This window comes from Cervus canadensis, chromosome 10, assembly GCF_019320065.1.
Source record: "Cervus canadensis isolate Bull #8, Minnesota chromosome 10, ASM1932006v1, whole genome shotgun sequence".
NCBI lineage: Eukaryota > Metazoa > Chordata > Mammalia > Artiodactyla > Cervidae > Cervus > Cervus canadensis.
In genome coordinates, this window is record NC_057395.1 from 33756762 (window position 1) to 33781172 (window position 24411).

At 40.5% G+C, this 24411-nt stretch overlaps 1 protein-coding gene across 1 annotated transcript in view; it reads right to left on the minus strand.

Moving 5' to 3' along the window:
* The window catches only part of ST8SIA6 (ST8 alpha-N-acetyl-neuraminide alpha-2,8-sialyltransferase 6), a 143782-nt gene extending 129037 nt beyond the window's left edge, over positions 1-14745 (minus strand). Inside the window, exons 1-2 of the mRNA XM_043480191.1 lie at positions 14260-14745; positions 13705-13803 (exon numbers count right to left, since the gene is read on the minus strand). Of these exons, the coding sequence (XP_043336126.1) occupies positions 13705-13803; positions 14260-14360 (200 nt within the window). The 5' untranslated portion in view covers positions 14361-14745. The remainder of the gene's footprint in view (positions 1-13704; positions 13804-14259) is intronic.
* Positions 14746-24411: the final 9666 nt, after the last annotated feature.

Genomic DNA, 24411 nt, shown 5'->3' on the forward strand with positions numbered 1-24411 from the left:
ATGTATATTTATATATACAAATATAATATACACATTATATTTACTCCATAGAGTAAAGAAATAATGAGGTATATAATCTCAAAAAGAATATATGGAATGTTGACTATATCCTCCAGACAGCATGTAAGGATGCCACTTGCATCCAACTAAGATTCCAGAACCAGTGAGAGATTTGAATCATTTTCAAAATTAATGGTCTTTACAACCTACAACGTCAGTTTTTTGGAATACTGCAGTTTAAAAATTATATGTTAGAGAATTCTAGTGTTTTTATAACTAGCAACAATAACTAACCAGACAATGGAAAATATTTTTCAATAATTTCAAAAGCACAGGTTATGCCCCCATAAAATTATCTTTAGAAATAATTATGCCTGTGGATATGATTGTTCCCAAGAAGTTACTTACTGATTATTTACAGCATGTAGTCTTAGTACTTTGTGAAATAAAAGAAAGGTTTTTAAATCTGAACATATAGACAAGATAGATTTAACCACCCTGGATAAGCTAACTTCCGAAGTGAGTACAGATAAATATACTAAAGTCATAATCACCTTCTGAATAGCAAAAGAAGCCATGAAATAAGACATCAGGACACAAGAACAGTTCCTTTAAGTTTACTCAGAGCATCAATAGCTCTTTTAAGAGCCTCTTTTTCAGTCCCAAATGAGAGGTTCAGAACCTTTGCACCCTGAAACCACAGAGCAACTTCTGCTAGTGGCTCTAAAAAGAAAAGCTTCTACTGGCAGATGAGGATTTATTTTTATTTCCTTTTCTTCTCTTCATATCCCTTCTGCTGTGTCCCAGTCTCACCTCTCAATATTTCCTCTGTTAGCAACTAATCTTTCAAAATGTTTGTGCTTCTCTATAACGCTTGGAAAAAAAATCTTTATTCCTTCCTCAGACATTCAGGCTTTTTTTCTGTTAAGGAAAATATCTAATAAGAGCACAGTGAATTAATGTACAAGGCCAGACAGCATTAAGGCAACCTTGATTTACGTTGCAATGCAAGCATCTACTTTGACACACGGGTGCCAACAATATTGTCTGCCAAGTGTCTAATGTCGCTTCTGATGTCATAAAAAGAAATACCCTGGCTCTGTGTGAAGAGAGGCCCTGTCGAGGAGGCAGTGGAGTGATAGGAAGCGGAAAATTAAATTCCACCTCCAGCCACCTCCAAAGTGAGAGTTGGGCCAATCAGACACCATTTCCTCCTGAACTCTGGATCCCCTGTCCACATACTCTACAAAGCAAAGGAAAGAGCAAAACTTTCCTTCACGTCTTACAGGCTCATCCTGGCTTTGCTGTCCACATGTTGATGTGTCCACAGAAGCCTGGCAGGATCTACAGCCCACCTTCTGAAGCCCTGGGTCACCTCCCCTGGACAACTGTGCCCTGCAGCTTACACCAGACAAGAGAGCCAAAGATGTGACAGAGGCACCAGAGAATGAAGGGACTGAAAAAATGTCAATCTGGGAAGCACCATAAATCCATGTTCAAACAGGGAACACCAGAAGTGCAGAGATGGAGGAGAACCCACTGTATACTTTTAAAAGAAGAGCTGCATAGGATCGGGAAATAAGGAAAGAGGCAAAATGCAAGATTTAAAGCCTCATTTCAAATGAATCCAGCAACGAGACTCAAGGCAACTTTAAAACATACTGAGAGGATGAGACAAACTGAGAGAATGACACTGACATATATATGCTGTGCTGGTTTAGTCGCTCAGTCGGGTCCAACTCTTTGTGACCCCATGGATTGTAGCCCGCCAGGCTCCTCTATCCATGGGATTTCCCAGGAAAGAATACTGGAGTGGATTGCCTTTTCCTTCTCCAGGGGATCTTCCCAATCCAGGGGTTGAACCCAGGTCTCCTGCATTGCAGGCAGATTCTTTACCAACTGAGCCACCTGGGAGGCCCATGTGTAAAATAGCTAGCTAGCGTTGAACCTGCCATATAGCATAGGGAACTTAGCTCAGGGCTCTGTGATGACCTAGAGGACGGGGAGGGAGGTTTAAGAGGAAGGGTATGTACATATATATATATATATATATATATATATATATATACATATAGCTGATTTACATTGTTAAACAGCAAAAACTAACACAACATTGTAAAGCAATTATACTCCAATAAAAAAATAGAAAAAAATACTGAATTTTCAAAATCAGGACACGGAGTCTCACTACTTATAAAAGGAAACAAACCAAAGTGAATTCTATTATTTTTGAAAGTAAAATTTAACAGCCTTCATCTACTTGGAGAGTGGGGTGCAGAGAAAAGGGGTAGGAGAGTGAAAATCAGCTGTTCCAGAGTCATGTTTAGCTAAAACAGTCATGTTTAGCTAAAGCTCTAATTCACATTCACCTTGAGTTCTCCGAAGCTCACAGTTATGATCCCAGTGTGAACACAGACAACAGAAAAATGTCCAATAAAACATTATTACAACTTTCAGTGTAAGACAGTAGAGAGTAAACAGTACCCAACTCTCCCTCTTCCAGACTATTTACATTCTCATGGAAGTACACAAGTCTACACACAATAACAATCACACATTTTGATGGCAACAGATAGTTGCTTCAGAAATGTATCAGGTTTGGGGAGGAAATGTTATTAGCAATATGGCATCACGTGGAGAAATTACCAGCAGCTGACGTAAATCTTCACCCCTGAAACAGAGCGCTGAGCGCTGAAAAATTGATGCTTTTGAACTGTGGTGTTGGAAAAGACTCTTGAGAGTCCCTTGGACTGCAAGGAGATCCAACCAGTCCATCCTCAAGGAGATCAGTCCTGGGTGTTCATGGGAAGGACTGACGCTGAAGCTGAAACTCCAGTGCTTTGGCCACCTCATGCGAAGAGTTGACTCTTGAAAAGACCCTGATGCTGGGAGGGATTGGGGACAGTAGGAGAAGGGGACGACAGAGGATGAGATGGCTGGATTGCATCACCGACTCGATGGGCATGAGTTTGAGTAAACTCCGGGAGCTGGTGATGGACAGGGAGGCCTGGCGTGCTGCAGTTCATGGGGTCACAAAGAGTCAGACACGACTGAGCGACTGAACTGAACTGAACTGAGACAGAGCAGGTCCAGGGAAAAAAATTTAAAAGTGGCTTTGATCTTCCTCCCACTATCTCTCTTTATTTACCTATGGCATGGAGAATCTGCCCAACCAGAAAATCAGGTGGCTGCTCCCACACAGGAAGGAGCAGCCACCTGAGGCTGCTTCCTGAGGCAGCAGAAGCTGGCCTGGGTACTGGTGTACCAGTGCTAATGCACTATTGTCTTTCTACAGTCTCTTGAGATTATACCGCCATCATATAATATCTATATCATCCCATTCCATACCATACCGTATCATGCTATACCTTATCTTTACCATAACATATTACATCATTACTGGGCTTCCCAGGTAGCTCAGTGGTAAAGAACTTGCCTGCCAATGCAAGAGCCCGAGACGTGGTTCAATCTCTGGATCGAGATCCCCTGTTGGAGGAAATGGCAACCCACTCCAGTATTCTTGCCTGTGAAATCCTGTGGACAGAGGAGCCTGGAAGGCTATAGTCCAAAGGGTTGCAAAGAGTCAGACAGGACGGAGGGACTGAGCACACACATATACATCATCTTTACTATATCATAACGTCTCATACTCATCACATCATTCTATACCATACCATACCATACTATACTTTATCATTACTATATCATATCCTTTCTATACCATATTGTATCATATCCTATCACATCATATTATAAAGCAGCACTGAAGGAATGGAAGGGGATAGAAAACGCATCAGACATCTGACATACCCTGGGATGTGAAGTGGCGTTCAGATATGAGGAGACTCCCAGGAGCTTGGCCTTCTCTGGATTTCAAGGGACCTATGTCACACATCACATACCATTCCACACACCACACAAGTCCAGGTTGATTAGGATCACACATTTTCTGACAGTGTTTTGAGGTCAAGACAGGGGAGCAAGAGACAGCTTTAAGGTCCAGGATTTTAAAAACCAAATTAGTAAAATTTATGTTACCTGTATTTTGCCAGATTTGGTTTTCAATTCGTTTTGTTTTGTTTTGTTTTTTAATCAGACATTTGTTTAAGGGCTAAATGGCTCAGCCTCTTGTCTAGTGGATGCTCTAAGGAGGATCTTTCAGCCATTGGTAGGACCCACTAGGAGTTCTAAGGAATCCTTTCTGCTGAGCACAAGGCCAGAGAAAGGTCTCCTCATTTGGAGATATAGAAATTAAAATCAAGCTCCCCAGGAGGGATAAACTAGGACTATAGCATTAAGAGATACACATCCTTTATATAAAAATAGATAAACAACAAAGATTTACTGTATAACATCGTACACTATACTCAATATCTCGTAACAACTTAGAAAACAACCTGAAAATTCTGAATCATTTTGTTATATACCTGAAATTAACACAGTATTATAAATCAACTATAGTTCAGTAAAAAACAAACAAAAAAAAAGGAATTAGAATAATACCGAACTCATCAGTTCTACTGCATGCAATAAATAAATTAACATGTAAAAAGCCTCCCAAGTTATAAACCATACTAAAAGATTCTCTAATTTGGGGGTCGCAAAAGAACATTACTCTTAAGATGGAGAGAAAAATCATACTTTGGAAAAACATTCACTATAATAAACACAAAAAACCTTTAGAAAAGTATTTGCTCCACATTCTCCATAAATTACAAGAAAAAAACTGAAGAAATGGAAGGTGGGGTTTAAAAGGTGACTTAGATGCTTTCTAAAATATAAACTGAAGTAATAAGGAGCAGGCTTAAAGAAGGTAAAAAAACTATAAAGACTAAAAATGTAACAGATACACTGTTTCAGAAAGAGCAAGACAGAACTGACACAAAGAGAAAAATAATTAAGGAATGTAGAGGACAAATTTGAGAAGCCATCCCAGAGAGCAGAGGGAAAGGACAAAGAGAAGAGCAAATTCAGAAAGAGAAATGAAGTTGTTTACATGGAACAGGGGTTGTGGGTGAGAGGTAGTGATGGAAGACAGAAAGTGAAGACTCTCCTCACAAAATGTAAGCAGAATACGTTTGCTGTTGCTGTTGCTCAGTCATGTCCGACTCTTTGTGGCCCCAGGGACTGCAGCCCACCACGCTCCACCGCCCATGGAATTTTCCAGGCAAGAATACTGGAGCAGGTCACCATTTTCTTCTCCATGGGATATTCCTGACCCAGGGATTGAACCCACGTCTCTTGTGTCTCCTGCATTGGCAGGCGGGTTCTTTACCACTAGCAACACCCGGAAAGTCCAAGCAGAATATGCAGAACGCATCAAACAGTCAAAGGTATAATACAAACTTTTTAATTTAAAAATAACCTGGCCAGTGAATTAAAAATACTTATAGACATAATTAATCAAAAGAGATCACTACAGAGGCATAGTACTGTGAATTTTTAAATTCTTTCAGTTTAAGAAAAAATCCTGTCAGGATCCAGTAAAACATATAATAAAACAAGTTAGTTTTGAAGAAATAAAAGAAAGATTACCTTGCTTTCTCTCTCAGAGCCCTAACAGCCAGAAAATAGAAGAATGTCTTACAAAAGTTTTAAGACGAAAATTTTTAAAAAGTGGAGTTGTGATGCAATAATTCAGTACTCATGGATGAAAAATAAGAGGTATATTCTTAAATATCTGAATTTCAGAAACACTATTATCCACATTCCAAAGCTAAAAACATTAGAAGAAAAAAAAGACATGTGAACTGGGCAAGAAAGGAATGGAAACAAAGAACTAATCAAATGAATAGGGACTCATTTACAGTGACAAATGTCAAACACTGAAAAAAGAATCTAAACAGAATTTTTAGATTTGTAAGCAGTCAAGCAGTCACTTAATTCAAATTTAGAAAAACAGTAATTTTCAAAGGAGAAAGTATATAATAGAATAATAGTAACTCAATAAAAAGCCCACCCCTTTTACCACATGCTAAAAGAAGTTCTAGGGACTTCCCTGGTGGTCCAGAGGTTAAGACTTCACCTTCCAATGCAAGGTGCAGGTTCAATCCCTGGTCAGGTAGCTAAGATCTCACATGCCTCATAGTCAAAAAAATAAATAAATAAATAAAACAGAAGCAATCAGTAATAAATTCAATAAAGGCTTTAAAAATGGTCCACAACAAAAGAAAAAAATCTTAAAAAAAAAAGGTTCTAGAAGGAGGAAAGATTTAAATATTTTAAAATGAGAGATGTCCACTTATCTTAGGGTAACTAAACATATCAATAAATTATCAATAAATTTATCAATTCAAAAGCAGAATTCACAATAAAAAGTAGACATAAGTGATATGAATACACAAAGGTTGAAAACTTCTACAGATTAAATAGTCACAGACATAATTAAATGTTAAGGAAATAAAGTCAATTTAAATGCATGATATATGCAATTTTGATACATTTGACATTTATAAACCTCTTGTAAATCAACAAGTAACTTGATAATATCTATAATATCTTGACAGTAAAATAGACAAGGATATAAAAAGCCAATTTAAAAAGGGAAAATAGAAAGGTTATGGAGAAAAGAGAACTTTCCTACACTGTTGGTGGGAATATAAGTTGGTGCAGCCACTATGAAAAATATTTCATAGTATAAACTTTCTTCAGAAAACTAAAAACAGAGTTACCGTATGATCCAGCAATTCCACTCCTGGGCATATACCCAGACAAAACTTTAAATTAAAAAGATACATGCATCCCTATGTAAGCCAAAACATGGAAACAACCTAATTTTTTATTAACACATAAATGGATAACGAAGATGTGGTACACATATACAATGGAATACTACTTAGCCATAAAAAAGAACAAAATAATGTCATTTGCAGCAACATGGATACAACTATACATTATCATACTAAGTGAAGTAAGTCAGAAAGAGAAACACCAATACCATATCACATCACCTATATGTGAAATCTAAAACATGGCACAAATGAATCTATCTATAAACAGAAAAGACTCACAGACACAGAGATCAAACTTGTGGTTGTCAAGTGGGAGGGGAGGAGGGAGAAGGATGGACTGGGAATTTGGGGTTGGTAACGCAAACTACTACATTTAAAATGGATAAACAACAAGGCCCTACTGTAGAGCACAGGGAACTATATCCAGTTTTCTGGGATAAAACATAATGGAAAAGAATATTTTAAAAAGAAAGTATATATGTGTAAAACTGAGTCACTTTGCTATACTGCAGAGATTGGCACAACACTGTAACTCAATTATACTTCAATTAAAAAATTAATAATAAAAAATAAGAGGAAGTAAATGGTCAACAAGCACCTTAAAAATTAAACACAATGGTAAACAAATAAGTATATATTAAGACATCAGTGAAATACTATCTCTTGAGTATGAAATTAGAAAAAGTGAAAAGAAATGCTAATACACAGAACTGGCAAGAATTTGAGACAATGTTCACTCTCATATACTGCTTACATGAGAATAAACCAGAACAACTATTGTTATTGGACAAATCATATCAACACTTTTAACATTTTCATATTCTTTGGTCAAGTCTCTTCACTTTTAGGAATTCATCTGAATAATCAAGATAGCATGTAAGGCTATAAGTTTAGAGGCTATAAACTGATGTGTACTCTAATTTCATATTAAAATACACATCAAAATCAAAAATAATAAACAACTGAAATATACAAAAGGGAAGAATAAATAAATTACAATACATGCATATGTTCAAACACCATGCTCTAAAAATTACATTGCCAAAGAATACTAATGACATGAAGAAAAGTTCAGATGTTGTTTAAAAAGTTACTAACCCATACCAAAATATGCACAGCAAAACTACTAGTTATGTGTATACAAAGTTATTGAAAATATGAACCTAGCATCTTTATCTGGAGAAGGCAATGGCACCCCACTTCAGTACTCTTGCCTGGAAAATCCCATGGACGGAGGAGCCTGGTGGGTTGCAGTCCATGGGGTCGCTAGGAGTCGGACACGACTGAGCAACTTCCCCTTCACTTTTCACTTTCATGCATTGGAGAAGGAAATGGCAACCCACTCCAATGTTCTTGCCTGGAGAATCCCAGGGATGGGGGAGCCTGGTGGGCTGCCGTCTATGGGGTGGCACAGAGTCGGACATGACTGATGTGACTTAGCAGCAGCAGCAGCAGCATCTTTATCACACTGAAATGATAATCAGTTTTCCTTTCTGGTGTACATATCTAAAACCATACAATAAAATCTCTGCAGTAATGCTCCTACAATAATAAGAATTGGGATACAACACGACTGGCTTTTGATGTCTGTCCTTTACTGAATCCCAGTTCTCAAACAGGGACAAGTCAAGTTCTACTGCAGGGAGAAAGAGTCACAGGGAGTAGAAAGAAAAACCTCTCTAGGAAAGCAGAGAAGTGGAAGTGGGGTCCCCACATTGCTGGAGGACTCATAGTCTAATCCTCCTAGATAGGCCAGGAATAGTGCCTTCTATCTAGAAAGTCTTAGCCAGCCACAGGATCCTGAATCATCACCATGGATATTAAAGCCAAAAATATGGACACTGCCACTAAAATATGCCAAACCACAACTGGGACCTAGATAGCTCCCATGAAGGAACCCTGGAATTTCAAGCCAGACAGATATATACACTTGTTCTGGCCATGTCATCAATGTCACAATAATCCAATCTCTCATTTCTAATGATTGAATATTTGGGAGCTCAGTTATAACATTATGGCAGGGTTTTATTTGGCCTCTTCCATAATCAAAAATGAAACCAATATTATTTAAGAACACATATCAAATTAATATTTAAGAAAAAAATTCCAATCACTTGGAAATGTAAAAGTACTCTCCCCAAAGACAGGCTAACAGGTTTTCTGCACCAAACAGCCAAATTGTGAATGCAAAGGAAAAGTTCTTGAAGGAAGTTAAAATTGTTCCTCTGGGTGGTGAGGCAGGGTGAGGGGGTGGGGAAGAATACTCTCCTAAATAACTATGAGGGTAAAATTTAAATGTTCTAATGTAACTAGGAACAATTTAAAATATAGTTTTAAAAACCTAAACAGTAAGTATCCAAACTTAAAGAACAGATGCAAAGCTGCATTCAAAGGAAAATTCATAGTAGCAAATATGTTTGTTACAAAGAGAAAAGGAAAGATCCATAAATGAAGCATTCATTTCAAAATAGTAAATTGGAAAAAAAAGGAATTTTATTTTAAAAGATAAAAATAACACAAAGAAAACAAAACTCCACAAAGGAAACAGAACATGGAAATAGATCAGAATTGAGAAATAAATCCAAGAGCTGGTTGTCTAAAAAAACAAACCAACCACTGACGCATGTTGACAAAGTTTATTGGAAAGACAAAGAATCCATTGTGATAGGGTCATATTTTGAAAATTATTAGTATATTTTTCTCCTTTGTCTTTCTGACTTTGACATGACTTTTCCTTAGCTATTTTAAAACATTCTCTGGGGGACTACAAAGAGATATAGACTTTTTCCTGAAAGGATACAAAGAGAAAGAATAAGGTAATATTCAGCTTTGCACAAAATAGGATTTGCTATAGTCCCAAGAAAAGATTTCCTACATTCCTCTCATTATGTCTTTTTAGACATTAACCACCTTACCTGAAAGACTCAGCTCCTGGAACTTTCCCAATTTTTTTTTTAACTTCCAGTCCCCACAATTCACCCTTGAGCTTAGGTTTGAGACAGACCTGGAGGTATGCGTCAGGAAAAGAGAAAGACAATACAATGCAGGGGAAGACAGCACTTTCCAGCCTACAGCAAAGATAGAAAAAGGAGAAAGAAAGGAAAAACAGAGCCTTGGCTTGGAGAGAGAAAGGGGAGAGTAACAAGGATAGATAGAGCTTTGTCTCCTCCCCTAATTAGGACTCTGGAATAGATCACTTCTTTGGCACTCTTCCATCCTGAAATTAAAGTAGGGTCACATCCACTTTGTGGGGCAAGAGGAGGTAGATTCTGATACTTAGTTTTTCCTGAGCCAACTCTGATCCTTATATGTTTAGGCGGTGGTGGCTTAGTTGCTAAGTTGTGTCCGACTCTTGGCGACCCCATGCACTATACAGTCCATGGAATTCTCCAGGCCAGAATACTGAAGTGGATAACCTTTTCCTTCTCCAGGGGATCTTCCCAACCCAGGGATTGAACCCAGGTCTCCCATATTGCAGATGGATTCTTTACCAGCTGAGCCACCAGGGAAGCCCAAGAACACTGGAGTGGGCAGCCTATCCCTTTTTCAGAGGATCTTCCTGACCCAGGAATTGAACCAGGGTCTCCTGCATTACAGGCAGATTCTTTACCAACGAAGCTATCAGGGAAGCCCTCTCCCCCTTAGATCGGGGTATCATCTTAAAGTAACAAGAGATGGTGAAGGGACTTCGCTAGTGGTCCAGTAGCTAAGATTCCAGCTTCCCATACAACATGCCTGGATTCCATCCCTAGTCACAGAACTAGATCCCACAGGCTGCAACTAAAGATCCCACGTGCTGCAATCAGAGCCAGTGTAGCCAAATAAAGAAAATAATTAAATAAACAATTTGAAAGGAGAAGAAAGGTTAATGAAAATAATCTGAGTTTGCTCCCAGAGAGAATAATCATACCAGAAAGAGTTGCTTAAGTTGGCACATGTGACTAAGCTTTAACCTGGACACACACACACACACACACACACACACACTGTCTTGCCCAGCACCTATGAAAGACTACACAGCAGGGTGATTAAGTGTGGGGGTCTGGATCCACATGGCCTGGATATGACTCCTGGGTCCAGTTTGCCAACTCTGACTTTGGGCCGTTTATTCTGCCTCCCTGCACCTCAGTTTCCTCATGTCAACCACGAATCGGCACTTGCCATGGGTGCTTGCCATCTACCTCTACAAGGGTTAAATCATGTGCTGCTGGAGCTGGTGACCTCCAACACATCCTGAAGGAGTTCAGGGTGGACAGCAGAAATGAGGCACTCTGTGCTTCCAGGAAACTGGCAGGACAGGTCTTCAGATAGTCTCAAGAGTTGATTTTATGAGCCCAATTCTTATAACTTTTCATATCTAGAAAAACACTAATCCTTCATGGTGACGACTGTTTCTCATGACTAGCAGAAGCTTCATGGAACCAGCAGAAACTTTCTAAAAAGTAAACGTGCTTGCTTGCATGTACTCCCCCTTTACCAAAATCACATATATACTGTCCTCCCCGGCCCCCCATGTCTTTGAAGCGGTTTCAGAGCAATCTGAGGTGCTGTCTCTTGGGCTGCAGTCCTCATATTGCCCCAAATAAAACTTAAGTTGCAACTTTCATGTTGTGCATTTTTTTAAGTTGACATTCATCTATAAAATGGGGGTCATAAGGGTTTTTCTCAGCATTTTTTTAAAGATTAAGTGAGCTAATAAATATAAAGTACTGGATTGGCCAAAAAGTTTGTTTTTGTTTTCCAACCCAAACAAATTTCTTGGCCAAGTGATACTCAGATCAGTGTCTATAATAAGGGTTCAATAAGTGCTGGCTATTCTGATTGCTTTTAGTATTATTATATTATTATTCATATGTATTACCTACAGTTGGGGTTCATGGAAGAAGATATGATCAGCTACTGAAAAAAATTAAGAAATTACAATTTCTCTACATAACCATGTAGTATGGATTAAAATTTGTATCCCTGCCACATAAATAATGAATCATAAGTGATAAAGACGATATAAAACAGATCAAAAGACAGGTTTTTAAAAATACAACAGAATGGCACCAATTTTAAAATTTTAATAGACTGGACCACATTCCGAAAAAAATATGAATTACCTATATTAGCTCAAGAAGTATGCCAGGCAGAAAGGAAGTACTTCAACAGAAGCTGAAAAATTCATCAAAGAATTGCCTCAAAAAAGGTCTATGACCAGATGATTTAATTAGTACATTTTTTCTAACTTATCTCAAGGGACAATGCCAGAATGTGTAACTCTAACAGGACTCGGAAAATGCTCCCCAATTCACTGGAAAACTGCTACCTATAATATGCAACCCTTTAACAAATAAAACTAAAGGCTAATATTTTTCTCTAAAGCTTTGTTACTCCAGGATTTTTTAGTGCCTCTGCTATGCTGTGAAATTCCAATAGGAGGATTGCAGGAAGCAGTGTTGTTCTGCGATTCAAAGATTTCTTCCTGGCTCCCCCAGGCCCTTCTGATGGTCATGCAGAACTACAGGGGAACCTTGCAAGTGCTTGTGTCTGTGCTAAGTCACTTTGGTCATATCCAACATTTTGGAACCCTATGGACTGTAGCCCACCTGGTTCCTCCATCCATGGGATTCTCCTGGCAAGAATACTGGAGTGGGTTGCCATGCCCGCCTCCAGGAGACCTTCCCAACCCAGGGACCAAACCTGCAGCTTTTATGTCTCCTGCATTGGCAGACGGGTTCTTTACCACTAGCACTGCCTGAAAAGCCCACATGGAAACCTTAAGTCACCTAATCAGAAGATTAAGATGGTCTGGGAGGCAAGGATATACCGAAACATACATAGAGGAAAAGGCATTCACAAGAGATACACAGAGGAAAAGAGAGACTATACAAAATTGCCCCCCAAATACTAGCAAGGCTGAGGCTCAAAGCATGATAGTCTGTTGGTGAAAATGTAAAGGGATTCAACTCATCCAGGAAGCAACTGGCCAAATGTACTAATATTTAGAACCTAAAATGCACATACTCTTTGACCCAATCATTCAACTTGTATCAGTCCATCCGGAAGAACTGAAAATGAATATATAGATTTACATACAGGGATGTACTTCATAGAATTATTAATAGCCAACAAAACAGGAACCAATCTAAATGATTAAAAAACAGATTATGGCACATTCATATGATTAATTATGCAACAATTAAAAGCAATGCCTTGCAAAAAATAAATGACATGCATATGCATATTTATATGTATATGTATTATTTTTTAGGGAAAAAAGGCAGAACAAAATACAATATACAATCTTAAGTATATTTCAAAAATGTGTGTACATGAGAAAAACTACTGGAAGAATATAGACCAAAACCTTAATGTGATCTCTGGATGGTGGAATTCTGAGTGAATATTTTTAAATACATTTCTCGTATCATCTATCTGCACTAAGAATGGATTACTTTTATAACAGGCAAAAAAAAAAAAAAACCCACGATAAAATTCAAATAATCATTGACATGGATATATACTTCTAAGAGTGAAAAGGGGTAAAAAAAAAAAAAGTCTCCATTCACTAAGGACAAAAACATTCCCAACACTGAGCACAGAATTCTATGTTCCCAAACGTGAATCTCACGCCGGTGCACTTGAAAGCAGGAAGAGAGAAAGCAAACCAACCAAATCCCTCAACAGACAGGCTGAGCTGCTTCTCTGGGTTTTCGACACACCATTATCGCGAGGGGAACTCGGCACCCATTTTTTAAAGTGCAGCTGTTTTCATATCTCCCTTGGTTCGAAGAACATCCACATGGAGAGACAGGCTTTACAGGGGAGGTTGAGAGAGTGTGATAGTTACACGCGCGTGTATGCACACGCATCCTTTCTCTCTCTCTCTCACACACACACAAATCCACACAATCGTGTGGTCCCAAGCAGACAACTCCCAAGCGAGTCCTGCAGGTGCAGCCGCGCCCCATCCCCGAGCCGCGGGTACCTGTTCCCCGTGCGCGGGGGTAGGGTCGCCGAGCTCCGGAGCGTCCTCGGAGCAGCGGGGCTGCTGTGGGTGGCCTCCCTGCTTTCTTCCACCAAGAACCTGCACAACCGTGAAGAAAACTAAGTTGAGGAGCAGTTGGCTGCCGGGCTCGGCATCGCGCTTGCAGCCGGGCGGCCAAAGCATCCCAGCGCGCCCTGGCTCACGGCGCAGCTTCCCAACCCCGGAGTTTGAAGCAGCTCAGGGCGGGAAGGAAGAGAAAGAAGGGAGAGCTCGGGTGACCCGACGGCAGGTCCGGCCCCGCAGCTCCCTCGCCACCCTGGCCGGTTCCCCTCCGCCCTAGTCTGTGTCCAGTCGGTGCTAGGGTCGCCCCTGCGACACCTCCCACTCATCCTGCGCTGCCTCCCGGACTCCCCCGTCCCACCACACCCCCAAGCCGCCGCTGCCCGTCGACTAGTCCTCGCAGCCGGCCAAAGTCTGCGCGCCCGAGAGGAGCGGCTAGAGTCCCCGGGTGCGCGGCCCGCGGGGCGGCCCGAGCGCGGCGGGAGAGTGGGTTACCTGGAACGGGCGGGCGCGTCGGTCCAGCACCAGAGCAGGCGAAGCAGCAGCAGCAGCAGCAGGCTGGTGAGCAGGGCGAACAGTGCGCCCCCCGGCCGCATCCTGAACCACCGGCGCGGTCGGCGCCACCGCCGCTGCTGCCCCGGCGAAGCACAGCCCGGGCGGCCCCGACTCGCGGCTCCCGCCGCTGCCGCCGCAGCCGCCGCGGCCGCAGCCACGCACACCTCCAGCGTTCAGGGCGGCGCGGAGGGGCGGCGGGGGCGCGCGCCGCGGGCCCGCACTCTCAGGCGCCACGCGCCGGGCCCGCCCGGCGTCTGCGGGCGGAGGAGGCAGCGACGTCCCGGCTCGCCCCAGGCTCCTGCCCAGCCCGGATCACTGTCGTCGCCCGGCGTTCGGCTGGCGGTGAAGCGGCGCCCGGCTCGCCTCCTCCTCTGCCGAAGGCGCTCCGAGCTGATGCGGGCGCTGGTCGCAGCCGCCGCCGCCGCTGCTTCTGCCGCCGCCGCGCGGGGTCACCTGAAGGTTGGGGCTCAGGAGCTGGACGCCTCGCTGATTGGGCTCCAACTTTTGTGCGCCCTCACCTGCCCCCGAGCGGTCGCGCGCTCTTCCCCGAAGCCCACGCAGCCCACCCGGGCTGACCGCACCTGGCTCTGCGCCCCTGCGGAGGAGGGCTGCGGTTCCGAGAGGCAGAAGAGGAGACAGGAAAGGACCCACTTCAAAAACTTTGCAAACAGTGCAGTCGCTCTGCGGGATCGTCCCACACGGAGAGGCTGCTGGGCACTTGAGAGGAGCCTCCGGGTGTTTGAAGGCAGATTCAGATGCACGGCGAATGGATTTCCAGGGACCAGCCAATCTTTAGGGATCGGGCAAACTACCTACTGCAGGCCGAATTCTTCCCCGGCCCGTTTTTGTGAATAGTTTCATTGGAACACCTTTCTGCTCGTTCCTCTATATTATCTGTGTGTGACTACATGGAGCTTTTGCGCTTCAAAGGCAGAACTGAGTCGTGTCCCAGAGATCACACGGCCCACAGAGCCTAAACTATTGACTATCTGGCCTTTTTCAGAAAAAGTTGGCAGATTCCCGCTCTGATTAAGATTGGGCTGGACATGGTTAGCATGTCATTGATCAGTTAGTATATCGTGTACTAGAGGATGATCTCCTGACAATGTGAGATAGGATGGTTTCTCGGCTATTTATTAAGGGTAGACCATTAATTACTCTTTAGGCCCTAAACTATCCTGTCTGCACGTGGCCCCAAGGCGTACTTTGCAACCTCCCTAGGTTTTGCTCCTGATGCCAAACTGTCTCTCTTTTTTCAACTTTTTATTTTGTATTGGAGTATAGCCAATTAACAATGTTGTGATAATTTCAGGTGGACAGCCATACGTATACACGTATCCAGTTCTCCTCCAAACTCCCCTCCTGTCCAGGCTGCCCTGACTCTGAACTCTAGGAACATCTATAAATCATAACCCCCATAGTGGTTATACAGGGGCTCAATGGACTATTGTCTGCTATTCAGTCTGCTTCTATATATATTGAGATTTTTCCCAAAAGCAACTCTTGGTCTCTACCATCCTGTGAAGACCTTGATAAAGGTGCTTTCAGAGGTTTTAGTGCATTAACTTTCCCAAAAAACAAAAATATATTTCAACTGGACTCTCGTAGAGGCATAAGGTCTTAACCTGAAAAACCAATGTGAGAGCCTCTAAGAAGCCAGTAGCCCAGACAGCTCAATAAAGCTGCCGCCAGTGATTTCATCACAGGAGAAATCTCAACATATATCAAGAAGAGAAATGCAAGGCTGCCTACTTCCTCTCTACTAATTCTGCATTTACTCCAATTAAAAATCCTTGGGTGAAAACACACCAGAACTTTGCACATAATAGTTGATCAATAAATGTTTGGTCAACATATAAAACACCTCATGCTTTTTTCATGCTTTTCTTAAGGAGAAAAAAACCTGAAGATGAATATGACTATTAATAGAAGCAGGATTTCCTTCCATAGACCGCTACTGCTGTTAAAATATGTACTGATCAATAAAGAAAAAGTTGCTACTTTGACTTAAGACTGACATCTTAGGGATCTTCAGGGATCTAGCTGCTTATCTGAGGATGATACGATAAAATAATGCTATCTTCGGATAGTGCTAGAATAATAATCCAATTCTATGTGTTTGAAAGTTCATGCATTATTAGATAAGTACAGTAGAGCACAATTAAGTTGAAAATGGAAAAGTTGTCTGGATTTGGAAGATAGTCTGGATTTTCTTTGTTTTAGAGCAGAATTGTGCAGACAGCTCACACTGACGATGGTTTCCAGAAAAAAGTAAAGGGCATTACTGTATCAGCCAGGAAGCTGCAATTTCACCTAATTTACTAAAGTTTAATATTTCAGCACAGCTGGGCTCAAGGCAACAGCAGAAGAGTCAGCCTTGCACTGGGCTCCCTAAACAGGCTTGCTGCAAATAAAGTTACTTTTTATCAAGCCAATGGCTATCAGCAGGGGACTCACAAAAGCCCATTTTAATTGGAAAACCAAGTGTAAATTTGCAATGGGAATTCTGAACCAAGTGTTAAAATTGACAGTAGGGATCTTTACCACCAGGTTTGTAATTGAAGATTTTGGTTGGTAAAATCTGAATTATCTTGCTTATCCTTGAGAGATCAAAGAACCTGACAAAAACATGATTCCTTAAATATTATCAGTCACAGAACCAATACTGGGAGAATGTACATTTGGTGACAACAGTCGCAGGTTTGACCAGCAGCCTCAAAGATCCAAACCCTTAGAAACTCAAGGTGATTTGCAGAAGCCCAGGCTGGTGCATGAACCTATCTTCCTCTCCCAGTTTACTCAGCATCTGCCTCCCATTTTGCCTTTGTTATTTTTTATTCATCATTACAAGTGCCTTTAAGTTCATCAAATAACTTATAAAAATGATGGGGGAGTTTTGATTTATAAAAAATGTCCAAGTCATTGAAAATCTTTCTGGAAGTTGGTGTTTCTCATTTTGGGGTATAGGGTTTTAAGTATTTCCCTCTGCATGTATTTGAGGATTCATGAAAAATCCCAACTATCAAGTGTCTATTACATCTACTGGAATACACAAGTGGAAACTTTCAATAGAGGGGAAAGAAAGAGTGCCTTGAGAAACAGAAAATTGATGTGGCAAAGAATTTTTCCTTCATTTGGGTGACATTTTTATCTCCCTGACTAGAAAAGATGGTTTCTGATGTCTTCAGGCTGCTTGATTGGTTTTAGTAATTTTAGAGATTTGTGAGGACTGCAGGACAATGGCACATTCATAAATATTAAACTACTCCTTGGGGGAGGGAATTCATAAGGATAGCAAGGTTATATATTTTCAACAAATCAGAGGATATAAATAAAAGTAGAAATAACTTTAAGAAGTCAACAACTTTGTGGAGGGAGCTATATTTTCAAATATATTTTATTGAAGATTTTTCCTATTACTAATTGAATATTTTAAATATCAAAGCAATAAACTTTAAAGATAAGAATACTTAGGTGATATACAAATGCCATTTAGGATTATATATATATATGAAAAGCAATTTGTAGTACAACTAAAACTACCCCTGAAAAGTTACTATCCACAGTAAAAAATAGAATTTAATATAAAAAAAAGCTAAACTTCTAAAAATTGTTTCCCTGAAATCCACTTAAAAGGTCATATGTGCATCTGCATGTTAGCCACTCAGTTGTGTCCAACTCTTTGCGACCCCATGGACTGTAGCTGGCCAGGCTCCTCTGTCCGTGACATTCTCCAGCAAGAATACTGAAGTGAATTGCCGTTCCATTCTCCAGTAAAAGGTCATAAAGGACCAAAAACAGAGAGATGAAACTCTGCATTTATCCTGAAACTATAAAATGGCCACAATCCCATTCCATGAGCCCCTAAGAATGCCTGATAAAGATGAACTAATTGGACAAAAATACTAAGTTCAAGACTCAGCTCCCCTATTTATGACTTAGATTTGTGGAAAAGGGAAAAGAAATGGAGAAGTTTTTGAAGGTTCTACTACTACTCAATTTGGATGAAGAAAGGCTGGGAGTAGGACCCAACAAAAATGAGTAGCCAACAGTGGGTATGACCAGGGCTACTGAGTTAAAATAGAGATGGTGACCAGTATTTCTGCTTTCATTGAATACAGCTTTCTAGTCATTCCATCTAGGAATGATGACCTAGAGTCAGTGATAATCTTTTTTTTTTAAGCCTTTATTGAATTTGTTGCAATACTGCTTCTGTTTTATGTTTATGGCTTTTTGGCCATGAGGCAAGTGGTATCTTAGCTCCTTAACCAGGGATGAAACCCACACTCCCTGCACTGGAAGGTGAAATCTTAACCACTGGACCACCAGGAAGTCCCTGCTGCTGCTAAGTCGCTTCAGTCGTGTCCAACTCTGTGCGACCCCATAGACGTCAGCCCACCAGGCTCCCCCGTCCCTGGGATTCTCCAGGCAACAACACTGGAGTGGGTTGCCATTTCTTCTCCAATGCATGAAAGTGAAAAGTGAAAGTGAAGTCACTCAGTCATGTCCGACTCTTAGCGACCCCATGGACGGCAGCCTACCAGGTTCCTCCATCCATGGGATTTTCCAGGCAAGAGTACTGGAGTGGGGTGCCATTGCCTTCTCTGAGGAAGTCCCTAGGTAGAGCTAATCTTAAAGAGATGATGCAAAAGAATTTTCTAGCTAATGATTAAAATCACTTTACTAAAGAAAAAAGAATATCTATTCAATAGATAAATGGTTCTTGAAACACTGATTATCCTGCCTAATTTCAGCGTTTGTAAAGCTGGGTAGAACTCCAGTAGTTTGAACAGAATTGGAGGGTGAATATTATATGTGCCAAACCAGTCATATTTCTCTCCTCAGTTTCTCTTCTCTACCTCTACATTCCATAAAACCTAAACTACAAGCAGATAAATAATGAAACAAAAATATCCCATAGCAAGCCTTTAACAAAAAACTAAATTTCGACAAGTAGGCAAATAAAAAGGAAGAACTACCGAAGATTTTCACGATGTTCCTGGCAAGTAGCAGAAAGAAAGAGGCATAATTTATTTCAAAGATGAGTAAGCAGAAAAAATCATGCAAAAGTTCTGCAAAATATAAGATGAATGAAAAGCAATGTAACCAATAGAAAAGCAAATGAAGAATACATGTTGGAAAGACTTACTATAGAAAACAGCAGAGTATTTAAGCAAGGATCACTTTGTACTCCCCAGAAAAATGAAATATAATGTAAGCACCATGAAAGCAGAACCCAAAGACGAATTAAGAATTGAAAGACAAGATAGCAAGGGATTAGGAGGAAAAGCAAGCTGATGACAGTAAGAAAACAAAACCAAAGACCATTGCAGAACTTAGAACTACCTTTGGAAGACTGGGGAAGAGAATTTAGGTGCAAAAATCTGAATTAGTGTCACAGAGATTAAGCTGATGACAATTGCAGAAAATACAACAGAAAGGGGCAAAACAAAACAAGACTGAACCAAAGTAACAGACATTGATAACAAGAAAAAAACAGGAGCTATAAGAGTTAAAGCATGCTAACTCCTTGGCTTATTTGGAAGATCAGTAGAAATGGTAATTCCTTTTATATGTTGTTAAGTCAAATATGCACTATTTATTTTATTTTATGTTATGTTCCAACCACAAGAGATGACTCTACACATGGACATCACCAGATGGTCAATACTGAAATCAGATCGATTATATTCTTTGCAGCCGAAAATGGAGCAGCTCTATACAGTCAGCAAAAACAAGACCTGGAGCTGACTGTAGCTCAGATCATGAGCTTCTTATTGCAAAATTCAGACTTGAATTGAAGAAAATAGAGAAAAACACTAAGCCATTCAGTTCTGACCTAAATCAAATCCCTATGATTATAAAGTAGAAGTGACAAATAGATTCAAGGGATTAGATCTGATATACAGAGAACCTGAAGAACTATGGACGGAGGTTCGTGACACTGTACAGGAGGCAGTAATCAAAAACATCCCCAAGAAAAATAAATGAAAATAGGCAAAACAGTTGTTTCAGAGGTTTTACAAATAGCTGTGAAAATAAGAGAAGCAAAAGGCAAAAGAGGAAAGGAAAGATATACCCATTTGAATGCAGAGTTCCAAAGAATAGCAAGGAGAGATAAGAAACCCTTACTAAGGGAACAATGAAAAAATAAAATAAAATGAAGGAAAACAATAGAATGGGAAAGACTAGAGATCTTCTCAAGAAAATTAGAGATACCAAGGGAAACTTGCATCCAAAGATGGGTACAATAAAGAACAGAAATGGCAAGGACCTAACAGAAGCAGAAGATATTAAGAAGAGGTGGCAAGAATACACAGAAGAACTGTACAAAAAAGATTTTAATGACCCAGATAACCATGATGGTGTGATCACTCACCTAGAGCCAGACATCCTGGAGTGTGAAGTCAAGTGGGCCTTAGGAAGCATCACTACGAACAAAGCTAGTGGGGGTTTTGGAATTCCAGCTGAACTATTTCAAACCCTAAAAAATGATGCTGTTTAAGTGCTGCTGCACTCAATATGCCAGCAAATTGGAAAACTCAACAGTTGCCATAGGACTGGAAAAGTTCAATTTTCATTCCAATCCCAAAGAAAGGCAATGCCAAAGAGTATTCAAACTACTGCACAATTGTACTCATTTCACATGCTAGCAAGTAATGCTCAAAATCTTCCAAGCTAGGCTCCAATAGTTTGTGAACCAAGAACTTTCAGATGTTCAAGTTGGATTTGGAAAAGGCAGCAGAACCAGAGATCAAATTGCTAGCATCCACTGAATCACAGGAGAAGCAAGAGAATTCCAGATAAACATCTACTTCTGCTTCATCGACTACACCAAAGCCTTTGACTGTGTGGATCACAACAAACTGTGGAAAATTCTTAAAGATGTGGGAATACCGGACCAAAGGAAATGGCAACCCACTCCAGTATTCTTGCCTGGAGAATCCAATAGATGGAGGAGCCTGGTAGGTCCACGGCTCGCAAAGAGTCAGACACGACTGAGTGACTTCACTTTACTTCACTTATCTACCTCCTGAGAAACCTACATGCAGGTCAAGAAGCAGCAGTTAGAACCGTATATGGAACAACAGACTGGTTCAGAACTGGGAAAGGAGTACCTCAAGGCTATATATTGTCACCATGCTTATTTAACTTATATGCAGAGTACATCATGCAAAATGCCAGACTGGATGAAGCACAAGCTGGAATCAAGATTTCAGGGAGAAATATCAATAACCTCAGATGTGCAGATGACATCACCCTTACCACAGAAGCAAAGAGGAACTATAGAGCCTCTTGATGAAGGTGAAAAAGGACATGAGTTTGAGCAAGCTCTGGGAGATAGTGAAGGATAGGGAACGCTGGCATGAAGCAGTCCACGGGGTTGCAAAGTTGGACACAGGTGAGTAACTGAACAACAATGTTATGTCATTTTTTTGGCCGCACCATGCAGTATGTGGGATCTTAGTTCCCAGACCAGGAATGGAACCCAAGCCCCCTGCATTGGAGGGCAGAGTCTTACACTGGACTTCTAAGGAAGTCCCTGCACTGTTTAAATGTTAAGACATCCAATGTCATACATGAGGTAATGGGTGTGTTAATTAATTCAATTGTGGGGATTCTTTCACAGTGTAAAATATATTAAAAATCATCACATTGTACACTTTAAATGTATCACAACATTGTCAATTATACCTCAATAAAGCTGAAAAAAAAAATCCATTATAAAGTAAAAACACTCTTAAACCAGTGGAGGAGAAAAGAAAATAGAGAAAAATCAACCCACTCAACAGAAGACAGAAAAAGAATGTGGGGAAAAGTAAGTAAAAGTAAAAAATGAAGCACAAAAGAAGATGGTATAAATGCAAACATATCAGTCTTTAAAATAGATATATGTAAACTAAAGATAAAAGACAGAAATTCACAGATTAGGTAAAAATAAAATGACACAGAAAAGATGAAAGTAACAGTATGTAAAATTATATGCATAGGAAACACTAACCAAAAGGAAAATTAAAAATATCAGACAAAACAGACACAAAGGTAGGAAGTATTATTAGAAATAAAGAAAATAATTTCAGAATAAAAGGTAGGCTATTGTAAATAGAATAATAACTCTCTAGGTACAGATAAAAATCCTGAATCTAAATAGCAACATAACCTCAAACTATACAAATTTGATACAGTCAACACATCTTTCTCTCAGGGAGACAAAAAAACGAGGGGAAAAAATAGATTGAAAACACAATTCAGAAAAAAACAACACATTCTTCTCAAGCCAACTCAGACTACCTCTAAAAACTGGCCATGTTCTACTCCATAATGCAGGTTCTGACAGACTCTACAGAATGGATATTACACATATCTTATTCTCTGATTGCAAAGCAGGAAAATCAGAAACCAATAACAGAAAGACTATAAAACTGCCCCTACATTTAAACACACTTGCAAATATTAATAATACATAGGTCAAAGAATCATCTTAAAATTTCAAAATATTTAGACAAAATCAGTAAAAAGCCAACAAACCAAATTGTGGGATGTAGTACTGTTTACAGTAGCCAAGACACAGAAGCAACCTAAAAATCCATCAAAAAAGAAGTGGATAAAAAAGATGTGGTACATATATACAATGGAATATTACTCAGCCTTTAAAAAGAATGAAATAATGCCATTTGCAGCAATGTGGATGAACCTAGAGACTGTCATACTGAGTGCAGTAAGTCAGAGAGAGATGGAGAAATATGGAATGACATCCCTTATATGTGGAATCTAAAAAGAAGTGATTCAAATAAACTTACTTACAAAACAGAAAAAAACTCACAGACTTAGAGAACAAACTTATGGTTGTTGGGGAAAAGGATGGGGGGAAGGTAGAGTTAGGGAGTTTGGGATCAACATGTACATACTGCTATATTTAAAGTGGATGACCAACAAGGTCCTACTGTATAGGACAGGGAACTTTACTCAATATTATTTGGCAGCCTGGATGGGAGGGGAATTTGGGGGAGAATGGAACATGTATATGTATGACCGAGTCCCTTTGATGTCCACCTGAAACTATCACAACATTGTTAATTGTCTATTCTTCAATATGGAGGCTTCCCTGGTGGCTCAGACAGTAAAGAATCCACCTGCAATGCAGGAGACCTGGGTTAGATTCCTGGGTCAGGAAGATCCCCTGGAGAAGGGAATGACAACCCACTGCAGTATTCCTGCCTGGAGAATCCCATGAACAGAAGAGTTTGGTGGGCTACAGTCCATGGGGTCACTCTGGGCTGTAGTGAAAGCAGGGAAATGTACAGCCTTAAATGTACACATTCAAAAGTAAAAAATGAAAAACCAATGAGTTTAGCATCCAAGTTAAGACGTTGGAAAGACTAATACTGAAACTAAAGCTCCAATATTTGGCCACCTGATGAGAAAAGCTGACTCACTGAGAAAGACCCTGATGCTGGGAAAGACTGAAGGCAAAAAGAGAAGGGGGCAGCAGAGGATGAGATGTTGGATGGCATCACTGACTCAATGGACATGAGTTTGAGCAAACTCCAGGAGATAGTGAAGGACAGGGAAGCCTGGTGTGCTGCAGTCCATGGGGTCACAAAGAGTTGGATACGACCAAATGACTGAACAACAACAAGAAGATGCTGGGAGAAACAAAGCAGGGTAGATGCAAAGAATATGAAATATACCCCAATATGGTGAAAATTGGTAGATCAATCAAAGGAACCTAGTCTCCAAATAATACTTTATCTCAGCCCAGATCCTTCTCCTTAATTTCCAAAAGTAAAGCTGAGGCAGGAGCTTCTGTGCAGCTAGTTTGTTTAATACTAAATCCCTGGAATCAGGAGTGAGAAACTGGGGAAAGTAAGGCAGAGGCGAGAAAGCCAGTGTAAAAATACATCGCTGATGGGGGATCCCATGGATGTAGGTATCATCATGCCAAGGATTTTCCAATGAGCCTCATAGAATGTCTCAGTACAGTAGTCCCTCAGTACCCAAGGCATATGGGTTCCAGGACCCCCACAGCTACCAAAATCTGCAGATGTTCAAGTCCCTTATACAGATCAGTTTTCAATACATGAACCCACA